The following is a 26,240-nucleotide window of genomic DNA, read 5'->3' on the forward strand; positions in this document are numbered from 1 at the left end:
AGAATATCATGAAAAAGTTGATTTAGTTCAATAATTTCATTGAAATTGTGAAACTTATATATTATATTCATTTATTGCACACAGACTGATAAGTATCAAATGTTTATTTCTTTTAATGTTGATGATTATAACTTGCAATTAATGAAAATCCAAAATTCAGTATCTCAGAAAATTAGAACATTACTTAAGACAGATTTAAAAAAAAAAGATTTTTAAAGTATGAACATGTTCAGCACTCAATATTTAGTTGGGGCTCCTTTTGCCTGGATTACTGCAGCAATGCAGTGTGGTATGGATCAGTCTGTGGCACTGCTCGGGTGTTATGAGAGCCCAGGTTGCTCTAGTGGCCTTCAGCTCTTCTGAATTGTTGGGTCTGGTGTATCACATCTTCCTCTTCACAATACACCATATATTTTTAGGTGAGTTTGCTGGCCAATTAAGAACAGGGATAATATGGTCCTTAAACCAGGTACTGGTAGCTTTGGCACTGTGAGCAGTTGCAGAGTCCTGTTGTAGAATGTAATCTACATCTCCATAAAGTTGGTCAGCAGCAGGAAGCATGAAGTACTCTAAAACTTCCTGGTAGACAGCTGCATTGACCTTGGACTTCAGAAAACATAATGGACCACACCAGTAGATGACATGGCCCCACAAACCATCACTGACTGTGGAAACTTGACACTGGACCTCAAGCAACATGGATTCTGAACCTCTCCTCTCTTCCTCTACACTCTGGGACCTTGATTTCCAAAGGAAATGCAAAATTTACTTTCACGAGAGAACATAACTTTGGACCACTCAGCAGCAGTCTAGTCCTTTTTGTCTTTAGCCCAGGCGAGACGCTTCTGAAGCCGTCTCTTGTTCTAGAGTGGCTTGACAAAAGGAATGTGACAGCTGAAACCCATGTCTTGCATACGTCTGAGCGTGGTGGTTTTTGAATCACTGACTCCAGCTGCAGTCCAGTCTTTGTGAATCTCCCCCACATTTTGGAACGGGTTTTGTTTCACCATCATCTCCAGGGTGAGGTTATCTCTATCGCTTGTACACTTTTTTCTACAACATCTTTTCCTTCCCTTCACCTCTCTATTAATGTGCTTGGACACAGAGCTCTGTGAACAGCCAGACTCTTTGGCAAATTGTCTTTTGTGTCTGGCCCTCCTTGTGCAAGGTGCTAATGGTCGTATTTAGGACAACTGTCAAGTCAGCAGTCTTTCCCATGATTGTGTAGCCTACAGAACTAGACTGAGACCATTTAAAGACCTTTGCAAGTGTTTTGAGTTCATTAGCTGATTAGACTGTGGCACCAGGTGTCTTCAATATTGAACCTTTTTACAATATTCTAATTTTCTGAGAAACTGAATTTAGGGTTTTCATTAGATGTCATAATCATCAACATTAAAAGAAATAAACATTTGAAATATATCAGTCTAACACAGAGACTCTTTAACTCATGGAATCAAATAAATAAATAAATAAATAAAATAGGGCTAATAGCTGCAATTTTCTGCCTATCTGCTTTCTAGTAGCATTACATTTTCTCAGATGTTCTCGCAGCTCAATTGTCATATTCTTACATTTTTAATGAATGTTTTTTTTTTTCTTAAACACACCAGACACACACAAAGCCTGGGACAGCATTTAATTTGAAGTCCCTGCATAATCGTCTTCCTTCGTGTTTCTGTCAGCACATTATGTGAAGCAGGACAGTCCAACAATGTGGGACTGTCCGTGGCATCCTGGTTCTCTTCATAATGCTCCTGGAACTGAAATATTAATAGAGAAACTTTTCAGCATGAAACATTTATCAGAAATGATGTTGGGGGGCATTCAAATAATTAATTCATCAGTCTTTGTAATTTGCAAACACAACTGTTTTTGTCAACTTAGCTCTTTGGCTTCAAATTATTGCCTAAAGTGAGCACAGAATAATGCTATCGAACTGAGGGCAGGGGATTGAGAGAACAACTTGACCCACATCCACGGGCACACCCACTGAGCAACATCCAGTTGCTGCAAACCACATAAACTTATGAAAGTTTCATTCCTTTCAACACTCCCCCAAACACAGCAACCTACACATGAATAATTGAGACGCCTGAGCTGCTGATCTCAGAGGTTGCTGAGGTTTTTCTTCCTATATTCTACAATGCTAAAGAATTTTCTTGCCTTCTTATTCATGATCAGTCTGACTCCTCTCTCTCTCCCCGAGGATTTTCTGTTATTAATTACATTTCTACAACTGAAAAGACTGTAGAGGGGCAACGTGGAACCCTGGTTAGGTTTGTCTCCGTTCTCTCTGACCCACATACGAGCAGGGACTGGCATCGGCATACTTGAAATGGATGAAGAAAAGCTTTTCATGGAATGTAAATCTGCTTTGAATATACCCACACATGGCTCTGGATGACATGCTGAGGAGACCTTCATGTGACGGGATAATCTTGTTTTGTTGTTGGGCTCGTCAACATTCCCTTTAGCACATTTCATGGCTTTGCCCACCCAATCCTGATGTGTAACTGTGAAGCTTTTTAAAGAATAATGAGGTAATGGTTTTGTTTAATCGTGTAAATTTGTATTTTGGAGTAATAGTTGTAAGACAGAGAACAGAAACAGACCCATAGCTAAACTCAAGAGTGGTAGGTTGATTTGCTGAAGGCTAAAGTAGTTTCTTTTAGGAGCAGGTATTGAACGAAATCCAAAAAAGTAAAATGTGGTCCTTTTAACATTCAAAAAACAAAACAAAGCAAAACACTGTGGTCTACACTCATCTCCAGGCCAGCGGTCACTCTTTCAGGGATGAAGATGTTCACATCCTGGATAGAGAGGAACGATGGCTTGAGAGAGGCGTAAAGGAGGCCATCTTTGTGAAAATAAATTGTCCATCATTAAACAGGGGTGGAGGCCTCTGTGTTCAACTGTCCCCCTCTTACAATGCTGTGATTGCTAGTATCACTCAGCCCTCTGTGAATAGTAAACAGCCATCAGTGTGCTAATGATCCATTGTTAGGCTGATGGTCCTTCTTGAGCATGTGAGCAGCTGGTTTTGGTTGTCATCAGCAAAACTGGTTGATCCACTCTGAGAAGGTGCTATTTATAAGACTGAGCTGAATACAGTACCTCAGACTGAGGAAGGCTTTCGGATGAAAGACGAAACGTTTCTACTTTTTTTTTTGTTGTTGTTTTGCTTTGTTTTTTTTTGAATGTCCAGAGGACCAGATTTAACTTTTTTAGATTTTTCTACCTGGATTATTGAGCATGCATCAGAATGTTCAGAACAGCTTTCTTTCAATTATTTAATAACCTTTATTTAAGCAGGCGAATCCTTCTGAGATCACACATCTCGTTTGCATGAGATGCCTGAAGGCAGCCTAACGTGCATGTTTTTGAACTGCGTGAAGAAACTGGAGTAAACCCACGCAAACACAAGAACATGAAAACTCCACATGGATCTGGGATTGAACCTAGGACCTTCATGCTGTGAGGCAACAGTGCTAACCACTAAGCCAATGTGCTGCCCAGCCATTTAATTTCTGCTTTGTGTTTTCAAGCGAGCCACAGTGTCCACATTTACTGACTGGATACATTTTACCACTCAGACCTCAGTCATAGTTATCACTTCTTCCTTAGACTTCAAACATATATCCACAAAACATTTCACCAAGAGATTCGTGTAGGAGGATGACAAATAAATAAACTCTACTCTGTTATAAGATTATTTATTGCATACATTCAATTATTTAGAGTTTTTATTCCTTAATAAAATTGCCATTGGGGTGAGATACGGAGTTATGAGTGTATTTAGGTGAAGGCTGACACCCCCAACCCCACCCCCCCCACCCCCAGTATTTGTGCGTTTCTGCTAAACACAACCATCAACAGTCTATAAACTAATACAGCCTCACTAGAGCATCGTTACAGCAATGGAAGGAGCTGTTTATCAAAATACCCAGAATGCCACGCCTGTGATGGACAGCTGAAGCTGATGTGACAAGAAGAGCAGAGCGCACGGCTCAACACGAGTCATCTCCAGGAGATGCTTCACTTGAACCCTCAGAGGAAACAGGCATGTCCTGAATGTGTCGAGTCCTCTCAGTTTTCATGACTACTTCAGTGTTTTATGTATTTTTTTAAGTACGATATTTATATCATGGGAGTTGCTGAGGTGTAAAGATAGGGCATACGACTTGGAACCAGAAAGTTGTAGGTTCAACACCCTGCTATGCCTGCATGTCATGGTTTCCTTGAGCAAGACACCAAATCCCTAACTGCTCCCTGGGTGCTTACATACAGTAGCTGCCTACTGCTCCACCTGGGTGTACCTCACCTAAGTTGTCTGTCTAAAACAGGTCTCTCTTGAAAATGAGTACTCATGACTCAATGAGACTAATCTGTATAAAAAAAGGTTGAATAAAATAGTTGTTTTTTTTTAACAAATTAATTATATATATTTTTATCATCATCTCAACTGTATGTCTATATGTGTGATTTTGGATTGTTTATTAGTGCAAGTTCAGTCAGGTTTACACATTTTATGTCAATGAAATTATCTTTTTTACTTAAGCTTCTAGTGGGAAAGATTTATAACAATCTGACATTTTTCCTTTGTAAGTAGAGAAATACAGATTTTTTTTACTGTTCCCATAATTATGAAATTTTCTTTACATATATTTGTTTGTCTCTCTGTTGGCAAAATACATCATAACACAATAGATGCTTTGTCAATGATATTCACAAAGTAATTATTGGATGAACTTCTACAACTTGTTGTTATTTTTGCACAAACTCTAGTTTGAGCGATCTTGTTATCCTTTCAGTTCTATTTCGTATAGGTTTCGTCCTTTAAGAGCTTTTGCTGGTGGGTTTTATCCCATCATGCAAAGCATCGCACTGAAAAGTTTAGTCAACCCACCTGTTGTGTGGGCCCCACCCGGTCCGTATAAATTGCGTTAAGAGCGGGTAATCGGCTCCCATTTTTCTTTAGCAAGCTAATAGCACTGTCAGAAGAACGAAGAAGGAAAGTTGTCCAGCTTTGACCAGCACAACCTTTGCTAAGGCTGCCTGGGTCTCCGCCACGCCAACCTCCTGCCGTCCCGGTGAGTTCTTCCTCCCTGAGGAGAAGCAGACGAGCAGCCTTGTTTCAAGGTAAGCGCCGAGGAGTACTTTTCTGTGGCGGGCCAATACGCGCTGGACGACACCATCGCCTTTGCTAACGTTTTTTCCTCATGGTAATCAAATGATTTCCTCAAAAAAGGCATTGTTAGCAGCAGCCCCGCCGAATGTTTATTCCGTGGCTGGCCGCTACCCGCTCAACGATGCCACAGCCGTTTCTAACGTGTTTGTCCTCGCTGTAACTGAATGTTTTCCTCAAAGGTGATGATAGCAGCAGTCCCGCCAAATGTTTTTCCATGGAGGGCCGCTACTCGCTGGACGACGCCACCGCCTTTTCTAATGTGTTTTTTTCTCTAGGTAAATCAGATGATTCCCTCGAAAAAGGTGTTGTTGGCAGCAGCTCTGCTGATTGTTTGTTTCTGTGGCGGGACGTTATGGGCGAGACGACGCCACCGCCTTCTTTGACGCAGAGTCACGCAGTGAACCGAATGACTTCTCCAAGAAGGTGATGCGGAACTGCCCCTTCCCTCCAGGAGAGCGTAGTGATGGAAGATGAGTGGCCGAGTGAATGCTCAGCCACCTCGGATCTTCCCACGTCGGCGACTACACTGCTCCCAGCCATTGGTGCCCTCCTCTCGGAGCTGCCCGACAGGTAGGGTTTTACGATCTGTGTTTTACCCTCGGTATGATTCAGAGGACCACTTGGCTCTGCCTCTCGCCATCCGTGTCCGAGAGGCTGCAGAAAGACCTGCTGGAGGGCCCCATCACCCCAGAGGCGCTGTTGGGGCCAACTTCAGGACCATCCTTGAGGAATCGCAGGGGTCCGAGGAGGTCTCAGACTGTACACCCTCTGGTGACGTCACAGTCCATCTGCCCCTCCGGCCGCTGGAGGGACCGCCTTGGCCAGCAACAGTACCAGAGGCACTCCACAGCTGTGGCAGCAACTTCATGCCCCGCTCCTCCGCCGGCTCCCTCCACCAGGTAACTGATCCTTGAGGAGAAGGTATGTGTTTTCTTTTTTTGACGATGTGTTTTTGATATAAAACAGAACCACCTCTGAAAGTTTTTTCATCTAAGTCTGTCAGATCAGCTGATCTCTCAGCTGCCTCTCTTCACACATTCCCCACACAGAACAAGCCAGTAACCTCTAAACAACGTTTTTAAAGGCACCATAGTTCAGTAAATATCACAACACTAGTCTGCCACATCAGCTAAAATGATGTTTTCTCAGCAGACCGAGTCTGGTAAAATCCCTCGTTTTTCAGCCAGAGCCTATTTTTAATTTCTGCTGTTTTCTACCCACTCACAGCGTAACGGGAGTAAACGTGTTTTTCCATGACAGCTGCAGCCTCCACCGAAATGGCATCTCACTCAGAAAGCACTCGTGTCTCCTCTCGGTGCACGACGGCTCACCTCAGCTTTATGTGAGACCGCAGCCTCGGCCCAGCACAGAGGCACACATACAGCCTTTTTTCTGTCGGAGCCCCCATTGGGTTCCCCCGGAGAATCTCCGGAGCGAGTGATGGCAGTAAGGATTTTTTAGTATGATTGACCTTCATGAGAACATGACACAACACAATGCGTGCCCGCTCTCCGAGCGTTACTCAGAGTGGCAGAGAGTGTGTTCCTTGGACATATGGACAGACCATCGGATCAGAAGGGGTTACACGCTACAGTTCGCAGCTCAACCCCCACCATTGAGAGGGATTAAAGAGATGGTTCTGTCTTCTCCAGAACAAAGCTCGTCTCTCCAGTCAGAAGTTCAGGAATTTCTGACAGAAAACGTGTTTTTCAGAGCTCCCTACAGCTGCTGGAGAACTTCACCAAAACGACTGGTTTTCACCTTTATAGAACTGAAGAGCGCTTATTTCACATTTCCACTATTCTAAAACACCCCACGCACGTTCTCGAAATGCGTGGAGACGACTCTGCAGTTGTTACTCATTGCAGGAATGAGAAATCTTTTTATCTGGACGATCGGCTCTTATTAGCTCGGTCCAGTTAGAAAGCTATCGCACAGACCAAAACACTAGTGTTACACTTGCTAACCTGGGTTTCTATAAACTGGAAAAAATTTTGTTTGTCCGTCCCAGATGATTGTTTATCTGGAAGTGGAGCTAACTCAACTACAATGAGGGCCATTTATCACAGCTGAGAGCTGAAGCTCTGTCAGCTCAGCTCCGCCGTGTCAAATCCTGCAGCATAGTGACAGTTCTGCCTGTCATGCGACGCCTGGGATGATGTCAGCGGCCCACATCATGGTTCCGTTGGGCCTACTTTACATGAGATGCTTTCAGAGATGGTTCGCCCACCTGCGCATAGATCCTGTGCACCAGGAGAGGTGGATTATCTTTGTGCCCCCCTCTGTGAGAAATGATCTGAATTACTGGGGAAACCCCCTCATTCTGTCAGAGGGAGTTCCCATCAGCAGGCCTACATCACAAGTCTCAGTTTTCACAGAAGTGTTCCTGTCAAGCTGGGAGGAATGTCTTTCCCAAGCAGTGGGACCACAGTGGCTGGACCACATGTCGCTTCACATAACATGTGCTAGAATGTTTTTTTCACAGTCTGAAGCGTGACTCAGCATTTTGCCCCTGCTGCGGGATCAGCATTTTCTGATCCAGACAGACAACAAATGACAGCAGTTTACATAAACCGCCAGGGAGACTTGCGCTCAGCCCAACTGTTTTGCATCGTGAAACAGCTGTTGTTCTGATGTCCAGGGGCGGTCCGCGTCACGGGGACTGGAGCCTCCATCCTGAGCTGATGGCTCAGGCGTGGCAAAAATTTGGCAGAGCAGCAGTGGACCTGTTTGCTACACAAGAGAACATCCATTGTCAACTATGGTTCTCAATGAGCCCACGGGACAAACCACCGCTAGGTGTGGATGCGTTTGCTCACAGCCCATGGCCCAAAATGCTTATTTACACATTTCCCCCACTCCCTCTGATATCACGGTTTCTGAACCGAGTTCGGGAGGAGGGACTGACAGCCATCCTGGTGGCTTCCGAGCATGTGAATGCCCTGTGGTTCCCAATCCTACGACGTATGTTATCGGGTCGCCCGTGAAACTGCCGTGGAGGGAGGATGCTCTCCTCCAGGCGGGAGGAGCGATCAGGAGTTACCAGAAATAGGCCAGCACCTTTGGGTCTGGCCGCTGAGCGGATCCGTTTAGAGAGGATGGGTCTCTCTCAAGAGGTAGTGCGCACGATCCGGGATTCACGTGCTACCTTCACAACAGCGCTGTACACATCAAAGTGGACAGCTTTTCAGCGCTGGTGTACAGAGAAATGTGTAGAGGCCACCTCATGTCCACTAGGTGACATGCTGTCCTTTCTGCAGCAGCTGATGGACAGAATTCTGGCATTCAGCACGATTAAACGTACGCTGCAGCCATCTCTTCTTGTCATGAAGGCTTTGGGGACAGAACAGTTTTTAATCATCCGCAGATGAAGCGTTTTTTATAAGGTGTACAGAGGCACAGACCTGTGTCACGCCCACTTGCTCCACAGTGGGATTTAACGGTGGTTCTGCGAGCCCTGATCAAAGCTCCATTTGAGCCGCTAGATCAGGTTCCGATTAAATTCTTGTCTCTTAAAACAGCCCTGCTGTTGGCTTTAACATCTGCAAAGACGGTGAGTGATTTATCTGCCATCTCTGTTGCTCCGCCTTGTCTCAGGATTCAGGCTGATGGCAGTTCAGCTGATCTGAGACCTAACCCATTATTTATGCCTAAAACATCACAAGCTCATTTAAATCAAGAGTGATATCGTTGGAGGGTTTTTTCCCTCCTCCCCACAAATCAGAAGAAGCATATTTTCATCTTCTCTGCCCTGTGTGTGCGTTGACATGTTATGTAGCATGCACGGCGGCACTGCGTCAGACTCGACATTTGTTTGTGCACTATAGAGACGCATATGCAGGTCGCCCATTAACCACCCAGCGCCTGTCACACTGGCTGTGTGAGGCCATTTCTGAAGCTTACAGAGAATCAAATTTAGAGCCTCCTGACAACCTCAGTGTACACTTGACCAGAGGTATCGCATCTTCGACTGCTTTGCATAATGGCATGACAATGCAGGATATTTGCACTGCGGTCGCATGGTCAAAACCCTGTTCATTTATTTGCTTTTATTTACATGATGTGTCGGCTCGTTCCATTACACATTCTGTCCTTAGTGCCTTAACAGAATGCATATTATTGTTTCATGGAACTTTGTTTAAATTCACATGTGACTGCATGCATTTACAGTGTGAGATGTTGTTATCAGTCACAGGTTGTGACTGTTGCTCTTGTTCTATTGTCACTAATCAGTTCATGACTACTGTCATCAATCAGTTCTTTTGATTAATAATCAGTTCACTTATTATTAATCTGTTCATAGTGAAGAGCCGTGGATCTGCTCTGTTGACGGCCTTTTTCAGCCTCTCCTCTTTCCTGTTGAAAACTTTTCCGGGGCGTTCATGCATTCGGAATGCGTAAACTACGTAGTGCGCATCTGTGCATGGTGCGCGTAATTACCCAACGCATATTTACGCACATGGAGAGCTGAGTGACAAGATATTTGGGCAAGCGGGCGCTTCCTATGGTGTTCGAATGGACCCAGTGAGGCGGAGACCACATCCTGCTTCGCCTTTAACCCACCAGCGAAAGCCTTAAAGGGCGAAGCCTATACGAAATAGAACGTTGGTTACGTACTGTAACCCCAGATTCTATGAGTATAGGCGTAGCCCTTTAAGCGCCGGGCCTCACTGGCTCCTAAATGGCTGAAGAAAAAGCTATTTGGGAGCTGATTACTCGCTCTTAACGTAATTTATACGGACAAGGTGGGGCCCACACAACAGGTGGGCATGGACTAAACTTTTCAGTGCCATGCTTTGCATGACGGGATAAAACCCACCAGCGAAAGCTCTTAAAGGGCTACGCCTATACTCATAGAATCTGGGGTTACAATACGTAACCAACATTTTCCTCCTTTGTTGTCTGTTGTTACGAAGCAAAAAGAGGAATTAGAAATCTCATCCATCTGTTCAACTATCCTTTTGTCTGTCTGTCTTGTGAGCTGGGCAACTTGAAAAATAAGCTGGATACAACTTCCATTCTGTGTGTGGTTGCACCTAGGAGTAATAAAGGCCATTATAAAAACTGGATTGTCACTTCAAAAACCAAGGTGGCTGCTGTCATATTTCTATCCTGTGAGCTGGATAATTTGGAACATAGGTTAGGTACTGACTTCCATTTTGCTGTGTGGCTGCCTGTAGGCATAAAAAAGGTCACTATTGAAAATTGGGTTGCCACATCAAAATCCAAGATGGCCACCACCATACATATGTCAACTGGCCACGCCAATCAGGTGAGGAAACTATGCTTTCTTGTTTTTATGTTGATTAAAAGTATAGTTTTCTATACTAATACTGTATATGGTGGTCAAGGCCACCATTGGCCAACCCTCCACCCCTCTGGACAATGTGGTGGCCAGAGGGTGGCAGCCACAGGTTTCTGTGTAGCCACACACCTTATCCAATGAATGCTAACCACCCACAATAAATGCAAAAGTTACTAAAATGTGAAATGCGAGTACAGTTTTTGTGTGTTCTTGTTGCTGTTTCCAGTTTGGTATAAACATTTAGAAGGAAGCAGTCTAAGAATCTGTGCCCAGAAGCAAGGTGGTGCACTGATGAACCGGCTGCGAGGACTCCTTCTCAGACTGAGAATGAAAGACGACCTAAGGATGAGAAGGGAGCTTCTGCATATTTTACAACCTGTTCTAAAGCCATCTGCTCTCTGACATGCTCATATTTTATAAATACTCACCCACATCCTCACCCCCACCACCACCACCACCACTACCACACCACACACACAAGCATTTGACATAACACTTTAACCTTCCCATTCAAAAATTACAGACCAACCAATAATCGTGCTAACATTTTTATTTATAACATTAAGATTATCCTCATGTAAGAGACTTGTTAGCAACTTATATTTATTATAACAGTATCATAAGCAGGTTACCATAGCAACCAGTTGTGTCATTACCAAGAACAAATCATTTTGTTCAAACAAGCCTAATGTGACCTTTCCTGCTCCACAAGAACCAACTGCTGGGACCCAACATGCTCCAAACCAAGTGTGACTGTTACACACAGTGTGGGAGTTACTCAGCTACAATATCAAGACATATTTATACATATTTTTACATCATGGTATTAAAACTCTGCCCCACTGATGATCCTCTCATGAACTACAGAGACTGTTTGCAGCCAAAGATTGGGCATGCATTGATACACCCGGGTCCAAATTCAAGAAGAAATCTTCAGAGATTAGGTATTTGACAGAAAAAGTAATTTTTTTAGCCCTCTTGGAGGTTTTGTCACAAACACAACTGACTGATGTGTTTTCTGTTGGATTTTTGCCATGACTTTTCAGACCTTTGAGCAGAGCTTCATCTCTACATTACATGAACATCCAACTTCTCTTTAAAGCTGTGTGACCTTTCCTCTCTAGCTCCATTAGAGAAACAAGTGGTCACTAATCTGGGAATGAAAATGGACCCTTCCATGAAACTGAACAGTTGTAAACATGATTGTTAAATCCGTTTTTTTTTTTTTTTTTCCATTTCAGGCGACTGTCTAAATTGAAGCCCATACTGTCCAAAAGTAACTTTGAGACAGTAATACTGTACATGCGTGCATAACATCCAGGCTTGATTATTGTAATGTGCTTCTGTTTGGAATCAGTCAGACCTCCATTGCACAATAACAACTGGTTCAAAATGCTGCAGCCCGATTTTTAATTGGTACAGGCAAAAGAGAGCACATGACTCCAGTTCCGGCCTCCCTTCACTGGCTCCCAGTTCATTTTCAAATTTGTTTTAAAATATTCTGATGCATGCTCAATAATCCAGGTAGAAACATCTACAAAGTTAAGTCAGGTCCTCTGGACGGATTAAAAAAATAACATATGAAAAAGCTTTTTGAAATGTTTCGTTTTTAATCCAAAAGACTTCAGACGATTGACAGTCTTTTGTATAAAAGACAAAATGTTTCAACAAACTTTTTTATTTGCTATTTTTCTAAATCTGTTCAGATGACCTGACTTAACTTTGTTAAATTATTACAAAATCCTTCTGTATGTTTATAAATCTCTGAACAGTTCTGCCCCCTCCTAGCTCTCTGATCTGCTGCAGCCATATCTCCCACAGCGCTCTCTGAGGTCAGACCAGATATGTTATTGGTTCCAGGCACTTGTTTTAAGCTCAGAGGTGACAGGTCCTTCTCTGTTGCACGTCCAGAACTGTTGAATGAGTTACCACTACATGTCAGGAAGGCTCCCTCTCTCATTGTTTTTAAATCTCATTTGAAAACTCACTTTCATTCCCTGGCTTTTGACAATGTGAGAGTTGATTTTAACTTGTTTATATTCTATGTTAGTCATTTAGTTCTTATATTTACCTCTGTGTCATCAATGTATATTAGTATAATATTTTATACTGTGTCCTTTGCGTGTTTTGTTGTACAGTACTTTGGTAGGCCTTGCTGCTGTTTTAAAGTGTTTTATAAATAAAGTGGTATGTATGGTATGGTAAAGCTGTGTGACCTTCAGTGTGTCAAATTGACATCCAAAATAATATCCTGATCATAGGCCAAGCTCTTGTCCTCAGGTAAATTTTGCCAAAGACAAAACTTTTTTTCTGTTTCTTAGATGTATTCATTCAAAAACATCCATTCAAAACAAACTTTTTTTGTGTGTGTCAATTAAGGAGCGTGAGAGATGCTTTTACACTCATCTCAGACAAGTTGATAAGAGGTTAAAACTTTTTTTTTCTAAGTCAGCAAAACACCATGTGAACTTGACACTAAGATCTGGATTTAAACAAACAGACCCTACTATGGTTGTCCCAATACTAGTTTTTTTTTTTTCATACCGAGCATAAGTGTTTTGCTTTGAGTACTTGCCGATACTGAATACCATACCAAGTAGTTAATCAGCTAGTACCTAAACGTTGCACAATGGCTGCTGAAACACACATTTTATTACAAACACAGCAGTTGTCAACATTATCTGTGGTTATCTTAAGTATTTCTAAACTACTGACTTTTTTTGTCCTCAATAATGTGCAAAGTGGAAGAGCAAATTACATTACCAAGCATAAAAGTGATGTCTGTCCTAAGTATCTGACTATTTATCGTGAGTACACATATGAGTACTTGAGGCTGGTATCAGAACACCAGCAGATCCAACATTGGTGTTGCCCTGGTGCACTTTTTCTAAGTCCATATTTCTGCTGTTTCTTCTTGAAACACATCTACTGTTAGTTTGCAGACTCAAAATGTGTTTACATATAGAATGATCTGCAATAAACAAAAAGACATAATGCAACTTGAATTTGTTCGTCCATGCCAACTTCACGGTTACTGGGTTCTAAATAACCACATCAGCGGCAAAACAAAACTACTATTTATCTCAGACCACCAAAAATCTAAACGATCCTAAGAGCTTCTGGAAAACTATTAAATCTCTTGATGGCAGCACTCACTCATCTGACCTACCACCACAATTATTTGTTGACTCTGCTCCTGTGTCAGATAATTATGAGATGCTAAATTGTTTCAACAAACATTTTGTACTCTCCAGTTTCCTGTGTAGTACAGTTTCTAAAGGTAAACTACTTCACCGACAAGTCACACCTTAGTAAACCATACATTCTCTTCTAAAAAAGTTAAGTCTTGTCCTTTGAACCTCCTCCAGAGGACAAGAATTACTGTAACTTTTTTAGATTTTTCTACCTGGATTATTGAGCATACATCAGGACATACATTCTCTTTTTCACTGTTATCTGTCTGTGAGGTTACCAAACTGTTAAAAGATCTCGATACTAGAAAATCTGTAGGCCCTGATGACCTCCCTCCTTACTTCTTAAGTCTAGCTGCACAAATTGTAGCAGAACTGGTGTCTTACATTTTCAATCTTTCTATACAACATACTGTCCCAGATGCTTGGAAAACAGCTTGTATGCTGCCATTGTTGAAGGGAGGAGACTCCATTATACTGAACATTTATCAGCCAACCTCCAAACTCTATTTTAGCTAAGGTCTTAGAAAAACTGGTAAATACTCAAGTCAAGAAGTATTTGGACTTTTAATATTTTATCTTCTCTCCAATTGGGCTTCAGGAAACAACATAGCACAATGACTGCTTCGCCAAAGGTTTTTAATGATGTTGCTGAAGCTTTGGACGCTAAAGATTAATGTGCTGCCCTTTACTTAGACCTATCCAAAGCCTTTGATACTGTAGATCATGACATCCTATGTCACAAGCTCTCAGATATTGGCTTCTCAGATCACACTGTTGGCTGGTTCTCAAACTATCTCTCAGGTCGGAGGCAATGTGTTCAACATAACAGTACTTCATCTAGCTAGCTAATGGTCACCAATGGTGTGCCACAAGGCTCAGATTTACGTCCCAGTCTTTCTACAGTTTATATAAGTAATGTAGGTCTAAACATTCCTGACGCATCCTTGTATCTCTATGCCGATGACATTGTTGTTTGTTGTCGAGCTAACACAGTTATCAAGGATTTCCAGCTTCTACAGTCTGCATTTGACATCATTCAGTCAGACTTATTCCACCTCAAGCTGGTGCTAAATGCTGACAAAACCAATAGGATGTTGTTTTCCATTAGAAAGTCAGTGACAGCAGTTCTACCATATCTCATCCATGCATGGTGTTCATATTGAGTTTGTAGATTCTTACAAATATTTGGGAATTTTGGTCGATGCACATCTCTCTTTTAAACTACATATTGAAGACTTGATAAAGAAACTGAAATAAAAATTTGGTTTCTTTTCAGAAATAGATATTTCTTAATTCTGAATGCTAGAAAATGCCTTGTAACTGCTACCTTCCTACCGGCCATTGACTATGGTGACATTACTTACATGAATGCCCCTGCCAGCTCCTTGCAGATGTTGGATGCTTTCTACCATGGCGCGTTAAGATTCATAACTGGTTGTAACTACCGTACCCATCACTGTACCCTGTAATCATTAGTCAACTGGCCATCATTATCTACACGTAGGCTCTCACACTGGTTCATTTTCATTTATAAATCCCTCCTTGGTATGCTGCCTTCTTATATTTCCTCCCAAATGTCACGCCATCAGTGTAGTTACAACATGCACTTTCAGTCCATCATTACCTGCAGCGTTCCCTCAGTGCAGACCAAACTTGGCAAAAAGGTATTTTCCTACTCAGCTCCTGCAACATTGAACACCTTGCAACAGGAACTGATGTTGTCCTCCTTGATTTATTTACGGGGTTTCAAACAGTTTATAATGTCAATAGAAAAATCAAAGCAAATATGTTCTTGTTTTAGTATTTCACCCTGTTTTACGACACCCTGATTTATTGTTTTGTGCACTACTCTTACTTTAACTGCATTTTTTACTGCAGTTTATTGTTATCATTGTTTACTGTTTTGTTGTCTGTACTTTATATGTTCTGTCTGGAACAGGTCCCTCTTGCAAATGAGTCCCCGTGGTACAGTGAAGCTAGCCTGTATAAATAAAGATTGAATGAAAAAATGAATGCGTCTGCTTTAACAGTGCAGTCACTGAAGTGTTGCTCCTGTGGATACATGGGGTCTGTGATTTAGTGACAGCTGGGAATGTCAAAACTTTGTATGAAGACAACAACTTCTTATCAATAGACATCAGTGCTTAAATTGTAAACTAAACAATACCGGAATGGAAATATTTGGGGGCGGGGAGTATCAAAAGCTTATTTTGGAATAAAGTAGATGTGATTTCCTGCACTCTGGTGTATTTTCACGGGTTGTTAAACATCTATGTTTACTTAACCCCCCAGGCTCCACCTCAGGCTGTTCATGGTGGCTGGCTGTGGGCTCCTGCCCGGGTATGACAGCCTGGTTAGCTCAGCTCTCACCCACACCACTCACACCTGCTCCAGTATCTCCACTGCCACTGCCTTCATGTGCTTCAGTTCTGACTTTTTTCCCCCATTCATTCAACCTTTATTCATACAGGTTAGTTGTTTAGTTGTACAATGAAGATACTTTTTTTAAATGAAAATAAATTGGACTGTCTTTTCGACATTTTGATCACTGTTATTTTTGACAAATTGGCCCTGTTGTTTTGAAACGTGATGTATGTAAAGAGATTACCCATCAAACATTTCTCTCATATTTGTCAAGTTCAAGTTATTATTATTTATTATTATTTCAAGTTATTAGTTTTAATAAATAATAACAAAATTATTAATTACCCACTTAAACTGTAAAACTGAATTGCAGTTTAGTTGTGCTGTTTAATTATATTTTTGAGTTTTTAATGAAATTGTCCATGACTGAACTTTTAGTGGCGTAAATTTTTGTAAGGGTAGAAGCAAAAATGCTTACTTGAAGGGGCAGCTCTAATGTGATACTAGGAAGCTCGTAGGATGTTGTTGTATTTAAAATGAGTGCTTATTTAATTATTTTCAGATTGCATAACCAGTATAGGTTTTATTCATTCAAGGCAGTCATATTTGTTCATAACTTTATTATTAGTAATCCTGAGAGTTACCGGATCCAAGCAAACAGTTACCGGAACGCACCCTGTCAAAAAAAGGAGAGATCCCGGATTCTGCTCCAGCAGGATCTGGCTCAAATGAAGCCCTGACAGACATGATTTATCATCAGAAGCATAAAACTATGTCACAATGTTCCTAGAATGCTAAAACTGAAAGTTATTCTAATAGCTATTAGAAACAAACATAAAATGGAAACTGAAATTGTCGTTCAAAGTCCACAGTGCTGTTTGTGTATAAGATGTGAAAATAAATGAGGTGACACTTTTCCTATCTCCCTACATCTCATTCTCAATTTCGTTGCCAAAAATAAGCTACGTTTCAGCTCGTGTGGTGGTGAGGTGGCGGTGCAGGGACACGAACAGTGGATGGATTGCAGGCAGCGTGGAAGAGCTGTGAAAGAAAAAGCCATGAGAGAGGAAACAGGTGACAGTATGTCCAGTGGACTGAAGGCTGATGGGAGAGAGGCAGGAGGGTGGGGGCACAGGATGGAGCCCTACCTCTCGTGATCACTGAACTTTGAACCCAAGCCACCATGGCGAGTGGGCGTGGTCGGTGGCAGTGAGGGACTTTAAAGGAACACAAACAACATGCTGGAAACTCTGTACCTTTCAGTGTGCCGTCAGAAAGGGCCCAACTCACCCCCGGAACCATTAAATCTAGAGGAATGAAACCGGGTTAGTCAGAAGCAGAAGACGGTAAGGAAAGGAAGGATGGCTGAGAGAAAGAAGAGAGTTAAAGAGAAAGAAAGAGGGAAAGAGGGATGGAATAAGGCCAGAAGGAAGCGTTAAGATTTAGCTGGTGTTGTGTTCCTACATGATATCTTTCCAGTTATTCTGAGTCCAGGTTTGTGGATTAATAATTTGGATTAGGAAGAAGGAAGTGGCTGATTCAATAACCAGTTTTCAAAGCGTCAACACTGAACCGTTAGCTAACTTGTTGCACAAACAATCTTCCCTGTTTGTTTCAGACCAGCTCATGACCAAAATATAACCTTATTGTCACCAAGTGTATATAAAAAACTAACAAAATAAAAAGAGTCCCTGGCAAAAAAATAAAAAAAATAAAAATCCAAGACAAAACAAGATATTTTTAAAAACAAAAATCAGCAAGAAAAATAAAAATCTAAACATAAAAATTCAAAAGATGAAATGTCCTGCCCCCGCTGGTGCAAAGTGTTGACAAGTTTATTGTGTGTGACAGGAGAAATTTTCAGCTGGCCTGCTCTAAAAGAAAGAGAATATTTCATCTGTATTTCTCAAAAAACAAACAACAAAAAACCCCCATCAACAATGCTGTTTATCAGCTAAACTTAATAATAAAAATAAAAAAATCAGTTCTTAAAATCAAAGTCAAAGAACTTTAAGAAACTTTGTTTCCACTGCTCCTTTTACAAAATAACATATATATGTATGTGTATATCTGCCTTTAAAAGTTGTAGGCAGTAAAATTAAAAAGGCTATAAACTAAAATATAAAATAATAAAATAAAATGTTTGCGCTGATGTTTTGAAGTTCAGGAAACAGTGGAAAGAGTAAAAATCAAAACAAGCATTTTGTCATAAACTCCTATACAGCCACAGGGGAGAGACTTGGGGGGCCAGGTGGGAAATTAGCTTTAGCCCCTACAACCATCACCTTTCACGATCTCAGATCGTAGCCAGAGTATAACTCTTGCTTCCACATTTTGATTTAACCCTTCCCCCGCGGCTGTACTAAAAAAAACATGCAGAAGAGAGGAAGGGAGAAGAATCACCATATTTTCCATTATGCCGTTAAAAACACCAACATCTTCCCCTCCCTCTGGCTCTACGTATCGACTAACATGCAAGCCCTGTATTTCAGCACCCACTGGGCATGCTCCAATGGGCCGTCCCAAGCACAGCATCTACGGTAGACCAGGCAAGGTTACTGAGGTGGGAAAGTAATTCTGGGTGACTGGAGGTCAACTGTTCCAACGCTGTAAACTCCTCGCAGTTCTGGGACCTTTTCTCAACACCCAGCTTGGTAAGTTTTAGTCTGGGGTTGAAGAAGAGCACCCAAAGTCTGGTGTCTAAAGAGCCAGAACACATGACCACCAGACTACGATGTAAACTATCCTGAGGGCCTCTATGAATAAAAGGAAGAGGCTTATCAAGAGAAAAGGAAGGTTCTACCGCAGAGTAGCATCTATATTTGGCACTAGCTTGCTAATTGCATTCTTCTCGAGTTGGCCAAACCAAATTAAAAAAGCAAAAAATAAAAATAGGCTCAAGCTTAAATCAAGCAGGACTCAGAAAGATGTGGAAAGACTACCGACCAGCGAGCTCCTTCTCCTTACTCCGTCTCTTTTTCTCCATTCGTTTCAGTCTCTTCTCCTCCCTGCGCTTGGCCTCCTCGGCCTCCTGGTGCCGCCGACACTTGTGGAAGTTCTCCACCACCACGCCCACAAACATGTTGAGGACGAAAAAGGCAACGATCAAGAGGAAGGAGATGAAGTAAAGCAGCATCCATGGGTTGTGGTTCATTTTAGGCTGAAAACACAAAAGAACAAAAAACATTTTAGATCTTCAGAAGCTTCAGAATAGCTAACACAACCGTAATTTTACATTTTACTTAGTTAATGTCATGAGAATAAACAATTATTGCGTGCAAATTTAAATATACTTACTTGTTGGTCAACTCCTACAGCATCAAGTCCATCGTACATGATATCCACCCATCCATCTTTTGAGGCCAACACAAAGAGAGACATCAACGCCTGGAAGAGAAATGTAAGAGTGGGTAAATCATACAGTAAGTGCAGACGTGAAATAGTGGGTACACAGACATTTAATCCTTAACACAACATTGAATTCAACCTTTGTCAATCAGCTCTTCTAAACAAACTCAAATGATAACAATGCTAACAATGCTAGATTATTTTTTGTTTCTACAGTTTAGCCTTTCATGATGGCCTTACCAGTCTCCTATATCATTATAGTGATAGCCCACTATCATTTATAATACTTTAATATTATTTGGTTTGTTGGTATTAAAATTAGGCAGTACGGTGGTTCGGATGGTAGAGCTGCTGCCGGTTCAAATCCCAGGCTGGGACCTTTCTGGGTGGAGTTTGCATGTTCTCGCCATGCTGGTGGGTTTTTCCGGGTATTCCAGTTTCCTCCCACAGATCAAAAACATGCATGTTAGAGTTGGTAACCCTAAATTGTCCCAAGGTGAGAAAGTGAATGTGTGTTCATCTCATTTGTCTCTATGTATCCCTGTGATGGACTGGAGACCTGTCCAGAGTGTCCCTGTTATGGACTGGAGACATGTCCAGGGTGTCCCTATGATGGACTGGAGACCTGTCCAGGGTGTCCCTGTGATGGACTGGAGACCTGTCCAGGGTGTCCCCCGCCTCTCACACAGTGAATAGCTGGATATGGGCACTAGTGACCCCCCGTGACCCAAAAAAGAAGAAGCCGGTAAAGATAATGGATAATGGTATTATAATTATGCATAGAAACATCATGTAGATAAAAAAGAATAAATGAACACGGCGATGACCAGGCAGCTGCCGTACAAATATCCTCCACTGTCATCCCTCCATACAGAGCCATGGAGGATGAAATCCCTCTGGTGGAATGCGCTTTATGAGATTCTCTGGAGGATCCAGTCCAGATGAACTGTAAGCTTCAGAAATAGCCTCACACAGCCAGTGTGAGAGGTGCTGGGTGGATAGAGGACATCCTGCAGAGCTGTCCCTGTAATGCACGAACAGATGCTGAGAGCAGCGCAGTGCGGCCATAGTCACGTAACACGAAAAATGCGTGCACGGGTTCAGAGGAGGTGACATGTTGCTTTCTCCTCAGAATTATTAGGAGGAGGATAAAACCCATCCAAGGTTATCATTCTCATTCTGAATGAGCTTGTGATACTTTTGGGAGTAAAAGCAGGAATAGGACACAGTACAGTTGAACTGCCGTCAGCTTGAATTCTGACATGAGGGAGCAACAGAGAGAGCAGATAAATCACTCACTCTCTTTGCCGACATCAGAGCTAACAGCAGGGCTGTTTTAAGTGAAACCTGATCTAAAGGCTCAAAAGGAGCTTTAATCAGAGCGTGCAGGACCATCGTTAGGTCCCACTGTGGAGCTAGCGGACGTGACACAGGTCTGTGTTTCTGTACACCTTTTAGAAAATGCTTAATCAGCGGGTGGTTAAAAACTGTTCTGTCACAGAAACCCTCATGACAGGAAGAAATAGCTGCAGCATTAGTTTTAATTGTGCTGAACGTTAAATTTCTGTCTATCAGTTACTACAGAAATGAGAGCAAGCCCCCTAGTGGACATGAGATGGCCTCCACGCCTTTCTCTGCACACCAGCACTGAAAAGCTGTCCACTTTGATGTGTACAGCACTGTGGTGGAAGTGGCTCGTGCGCCCTGGATCGTGCGCACCACATCCTGTGGGAGGCCCATCTTTCCTAAACGAATCCGTTCAGTGGCCAGACCCAAAGGTGCTGACCTATTTCTGGGTAACTCCTGATCGCTCTTCCTACCTGGAGGAGAGCGTCCCCCCTCCATGGCAGTTTCCACGGCCGACCCGATATCAGTCGCTGCAGATTCGGGAACCATGGAGTGCTTATGCGCTTGGGAGCTATGAAGATGACTGACAGTTCTTCCTCCCGGTCCAGGGTCCGTGAGATCAGTGGGACTGGAGGGAATGCATAAATGAGCATTTTTGGCCATGGGATGTGAGAAAAGGCGTCCACTCCTAACGGTGGGTCGTCCTGTGGGCTCAGTGAGAACCATAATTAACAATTGGCATTCTCCCGTGTGGCGAACAGATCCACTGCTGCTCAGCCGATCCTGCTCCAAATCTGAGAGATCAGCTCGGGATGGAGGCTCTAGTCATCGTGGCGGGGACCGCCCCTTGACATGATGTCTGCTCCCCTGTTCAGGACGCTGGGAATGTACACTGCTCTGATGGAGAGCAGGTTTTTGTGTGCCCAACACAGCTGCTACCTCGCGATGCATAACATTTGGGCTGAGTGCACGCCTCCCTGACGGTTTATGTAAGCTTCCGTCACTTTGTTGTCTGTGTGAATCAGAACATGCTGATCCTGCAACAGGGGAGCAAAATTCTGAGTCATGTTCCAGACCGTGAGAAGTTCTAGCACATTTATGTGAAGTGACATGTGGTCCAGCCACTGTGCTCTCACTGCCTGGGACAGACACGTTCCTCCCCAGCCTGACAGGGACACGTCTGTAAAAACTGAGATGTGTAACATAGGCCTGCCTGCTGATGGAAACTCCATTTGACAGAATGAGGGGGTTTCCCCAGTGATTCAGATCGGTACTCACGGAGGGGGGCACAGAAATCATTCGCCTCTTCTGGCGCACAGGATCTGTGCGCAGGCAGGTGAACCATCTCTGAAGGCGTCTCATGTGAAACAGGCCCAGTGGAACCACGACGTGAGTTGCTGACATCATCCCCAGGGGTCGCATGATAAACAGAGCTGTCACTAGGCTGCGGGGTTTGACACGGTGGAGCTGAGACATAGCGTCGGCTCTTGGCTGTGATAAACGGGCTATCATTGTGGTTGAGTTTAGCTCCACTCCCAGATAAACAATCATCTGGGATAAGAGAACGGAACTTTTTCCCATTTTATAGAAAACACCAGGTTTAGCAGGCGTAAACACTAGCATTTTGGTCTGCACGACTGCTTCCTGCCTAGACCGAGCTAATAAAAGCAGATCATCCAGATAAAAAAAGAATTCTCATTCCTGCCATGTGTAATGGCTGCAGAGCCGTCTCCACGCATTTTGAGAATGTGCGTGGGGTGAGGGAATAACCGAACTGTAGCCTGTTGTACTGATTCGGAATCTCCTGGAAGGAAAAACTCAGGAATTTCCTGTGTTTCAGAATGATGGGAATGTGATCATATGTGCTCTTCAGATCTTTGGAGATGAACCAGTCGTTCTGGTGAACGTTCTCCAGCAGCTGTTTGATTGTCAGCATGTGGAATTGTCTCTCCATGATCGATTTGTTGAACATGGACAAATCGAGAATGGGTCTCATCCCTCCGTTTTTTTTTTTTTTTTTTTTTTGTACCAGGAAGTAGCAGGAGTAAAACCCTGTGTTTTCCTCTCAGTTGGGAACTCTGGAAATTACGTTTTTCATCGAGAGTTCCTGAACTTTGGACTGGAGAGACAAACTCTGTTCTGGAGATGACAGAACCATCTCTATAATCCCTCTGAACGGTGGGGTTGAGATGCGAACTACCGCATGTAACCCCTGCTGATTGGACGGTCAATCCACCTGTCCAGGGTACACACTCGCTGCCATTCTGAGTAACGCTCGGAGAGCGGGCATGCATTTTTGTGTTATGTCATGTTTCTCATGGACGTCAGCCAGACTAGAGCCCCTACCACCGTAATCCACTCCGGAGATTCTCCAGGGGGGACCCAAGGGGGGCTCCGACAGAAAGGGCTGTATGTGTACCTCTGTGCTGAGCCCAGGCTGTGGTCTCACGTTAGAGCTGAGGTGAGCTGACGTGCACTGAGAGGAGGCGTGAGTGCTTTTTTGGGTGAGACACCGTTTCGGTTGGGGCTGCAACTGTCGTGGAGAAACAGATTTACTCCCGTTGCACGATGAGTGGGCAGAAACAGCAGAAACTAAAACGGGCTCTAGCTAAGAGCGAGGGATTTTCCTGGACTCGGTCTGCTGAAAAACATCATTTTTAGCTGACGTGGCAGATGACTGTTTTGTGAGATTTACTGAGCTGTGGTGCCTTTTAAAACGCTGTTTAGAGGTTACCGGCTCGTTCTGTGTGGGGAATGCGTGAAGAGAGGCAGCTGTGAGATCAGCTGATCTGACAGTCAGGTTGGAATCAGATGAAATTTTACTCTCTGAGAGATGTTTTTGTTTTATTTCCAAACATACATCATCAAAAACACATACATTCCCCTCAAGGAGCTGTTCCCTGGTGGAGGGGGCCGGCGGAGGAGTGGAGCTTTAAGTGTGGAGCACCTCTGCTGCTGTTGCTGGCCATGGCGGAGGAGTGGGAATAGGACTGTGACGTCACCAGATGGTGTACCCTCTCTGAGACCTCCTCGGTCCTCTGCGATTTCTCAAGGATGGTCCTGAAGTTGGTCCCGAACAGCGCCTCTGGGGTGACGAAGCCCTCCAGCAGGTCCCTCTGAAACCTCTCGGACATGGATGGCGAGAGGCGGAGCCAGGTGGTCCTCTGAATCATGGTCATCCACATGGCAATGTGGGACAGACAAACCACAGAGGTGGTGCACAGGTTGAGGATGACGTCGGCGGGGTTACAGAGGGAGCTCTTGTCTCCTCTGGCAGGTCTGCTTCCTCCAGCCTCTTCGCAATGCTGAAGGCCAGCAGGGCGACGTTGTTGTTCGCCGCGGTCGCCTAGAATGAGCACTGATGAGCTCAGTTGGAGAGCTTTGTAATGGTCTGGTCTTGCTTTCCTGGAGTGACAGTTTCGCTGGTCCATCCTAGAAGCCTTTGCCCCGAACGCCTCCGTAAAGCTTGGGTCCAGAAGGGGAACGGAGGGAAAACTCAGTTCGATAAAGCCCTCCGCTCTGGTGATGGGGCGAAGGTGGAGACCGGCACCAGAAGCCAAACCTTCCCGCCAGATCATCCAATCAGGGGGGAGGGAGGAGAGGGATGGAAAGTCCCTTTGTAATGGACTGTACTTATACAGCGCCTCTCCAGCTCATTTCAAAACACTCAAAGCTCACCACACCACAATCTGTATCTTCAATCACCCATCCACACAGCACTCCACTAGATCTCCACAAAGCCAACCAAACAAAAATCATTCCAATGAGACCAATCAGGGTCAACTTTGTGTCAGCAGCCTCCTGGATTATGCCGGGTAGTTCCAAGAGGAGGACACGACAGCTTGGAGCAAAGTGGTCGCCGACATAGGAAGACCCGAGGTGGCTGAGCATCCGCTCGCTCAAGGTGGCTGAGCATCCGCTCGGTAATCCATCTTCTGTCACTACGCTCTCCAGGAGGGAGGGGGCAGTGGGGCTGCTGCCAACAACGCTTTTTTCGGAGGAATCATCCGATTCACCGCATGGAAATGCGTTAGAAAATGCGATGGCATTATCCAGCGAGTAATGGCCCATCACAGAAAAAAACCCACTCCTTGGCACTGACCTTGAATAAGGCTGTTCGTCTCTGCTTCTCCTCAGGAGGGAGGAGCTCACAGGGACGGCAGGAGGTGGCGAGGTTGGCGTGACGGGGACCAGGCATCCTTCGCAGATGTTGCTGGACATCTTTTTCTTCTTCGTTCTTCTGACAGTGCTTGCTAGCTGGCTGAAGAAAAAATGGGAGCTGATTGCCCGGTCTCACCATAATTTATATGGATCGGGGGTGGGGCCCACACAGCTGGTGGGCGCAGACTAAAGTTTTCAGGGTTGCACTGCGCACGAAGGATTAAACCCACTAGTGATTAGAGGATGACATTTTTTCGGGCGTACCACGAGTCACGTGATTCCGTCTGGATTCCGTCTGGATTCCGTCCGGATTCCAGCGGGACCGGAGTCAACCTCATTATAACTCATGTGACTGGGACGTGACCTGACTGAAAGCTAACGGGATCAGACAGGAGCGGGAACTGACCAATAACCAAAAATGAAAATGAAACAAACAAAAAAAAAAACACGGGCACAGCTATTTTGTAGTTTTCTTTCAGTAAGCCTTCACTTTCACACAAGTCAAAAGGACTACATTTCCCAAGAGTCAACTGTTCGAGCCGTAGCTTTTCACCAAGAGGGTGGGAGGAGCAGCGAGCGAAGCGGTACCGAGTAACTGAAAATAGTTTGTAACGCAAGGTAAGAAGTAACTGTCTGTCTATTAAACTCACAGAACAGGCAGGAAAGTGTCAAATAACCCTGAACTTCATGAGAGTTGTATTGGTGCTGTGCTGGTTTAAACGTTTAGTCTCAGCTGCAGTGTGGAGCTGCGGGGAGTCGGACTTTGTTTATCGTCAGTAAATAAACAGACTCAGCGCATTTTTCTCCACCTTGTCCCTTTTAATTAAAAAACGATGCTCTACTTTGTTATGTAGGTTTTTAGGTTAAAATCTTGATCATCTGTTGCTGTTTGTAATGTCAAAAAAACAATGAACTCTTCCTGGTTAAAGTGCACGCATTCTCCGGTAAAAATATTCCTATTTTTTATATTGTGACGTCCTACTGGATACTAAAGTGGAGGAAAAATGTGAATAACCATCACTTTATTGTGTAAATAGTTAACTGTCGGCTATAACCATGCCAGTACAACAACAAACTCGTTATTGACAGCATTCTTCGGTAAAAATATACCAGTTTTTATATGAAAGGCTGGTTGCATATATATTATGATAACTGTTATTATAGGGGGGACATTTTGGTGCGAGGTCTGTTGGTCCTCCCCCATAACTTTTTTAATAAAGTAGCTTCTATTTCCTGCATTCCGGTGTATTTTAACAGGTTTTAAAACATTTATGTTTACCTACATAAGTAAATCATTGATTCACTAACTGTTTTAGAAAGCATGGCACAA

General features: G+C 43.5%; 1 protein-coding gene across 1 annotated transcript in view; it reads right to left on the reverse strand.

Annotated features, from left to right (window-relative positions):
- cacna1g (calcium channel, voltage-dependent, T type, alpha 1G subunit) overlaps nucleotides 1–26,240 on the reverse strand; it is a 409,969-nt gene that overhangs the window by 48,319 nt on the left and 335,410 nt on the right. Inside the window, exons 28-30 of the mRNA XM_037691266.1 lie at nucleotides 19,352–19,441; nucleotides 19,022–19,214; nucleotides 17,311–17,361 (exon numbers count right to left, since the gene is read on the reverse strand). Coding sequence (XP_037547194.1) covers nucleotides 17,311–17,361; nucleotides 19,022–19,214; nucleotides 19,352–19,441 — 334 coding nt within the window. The remainder of the gene's footprint in view (nucleotides 1–17,310; nucleotides 17,362–19,021; nucleotides 19,215–19,351; nucleotides 19,442–26,240) is intronic.

Source organism: Nematolebias whitei, chromosome 17 (genome assembly GCF_014905685.2).
Source record: "Nematolebias whitei isolate Nwh7 chromosome 17, NemWhi1, whole genome shotgun sequence".
NCBI lineage: Eukaryota > Metazoa > Chordata > Actinopteri > Cyprinodontiformes > Rivulidae > Nematolebias > Nematolebias whitei.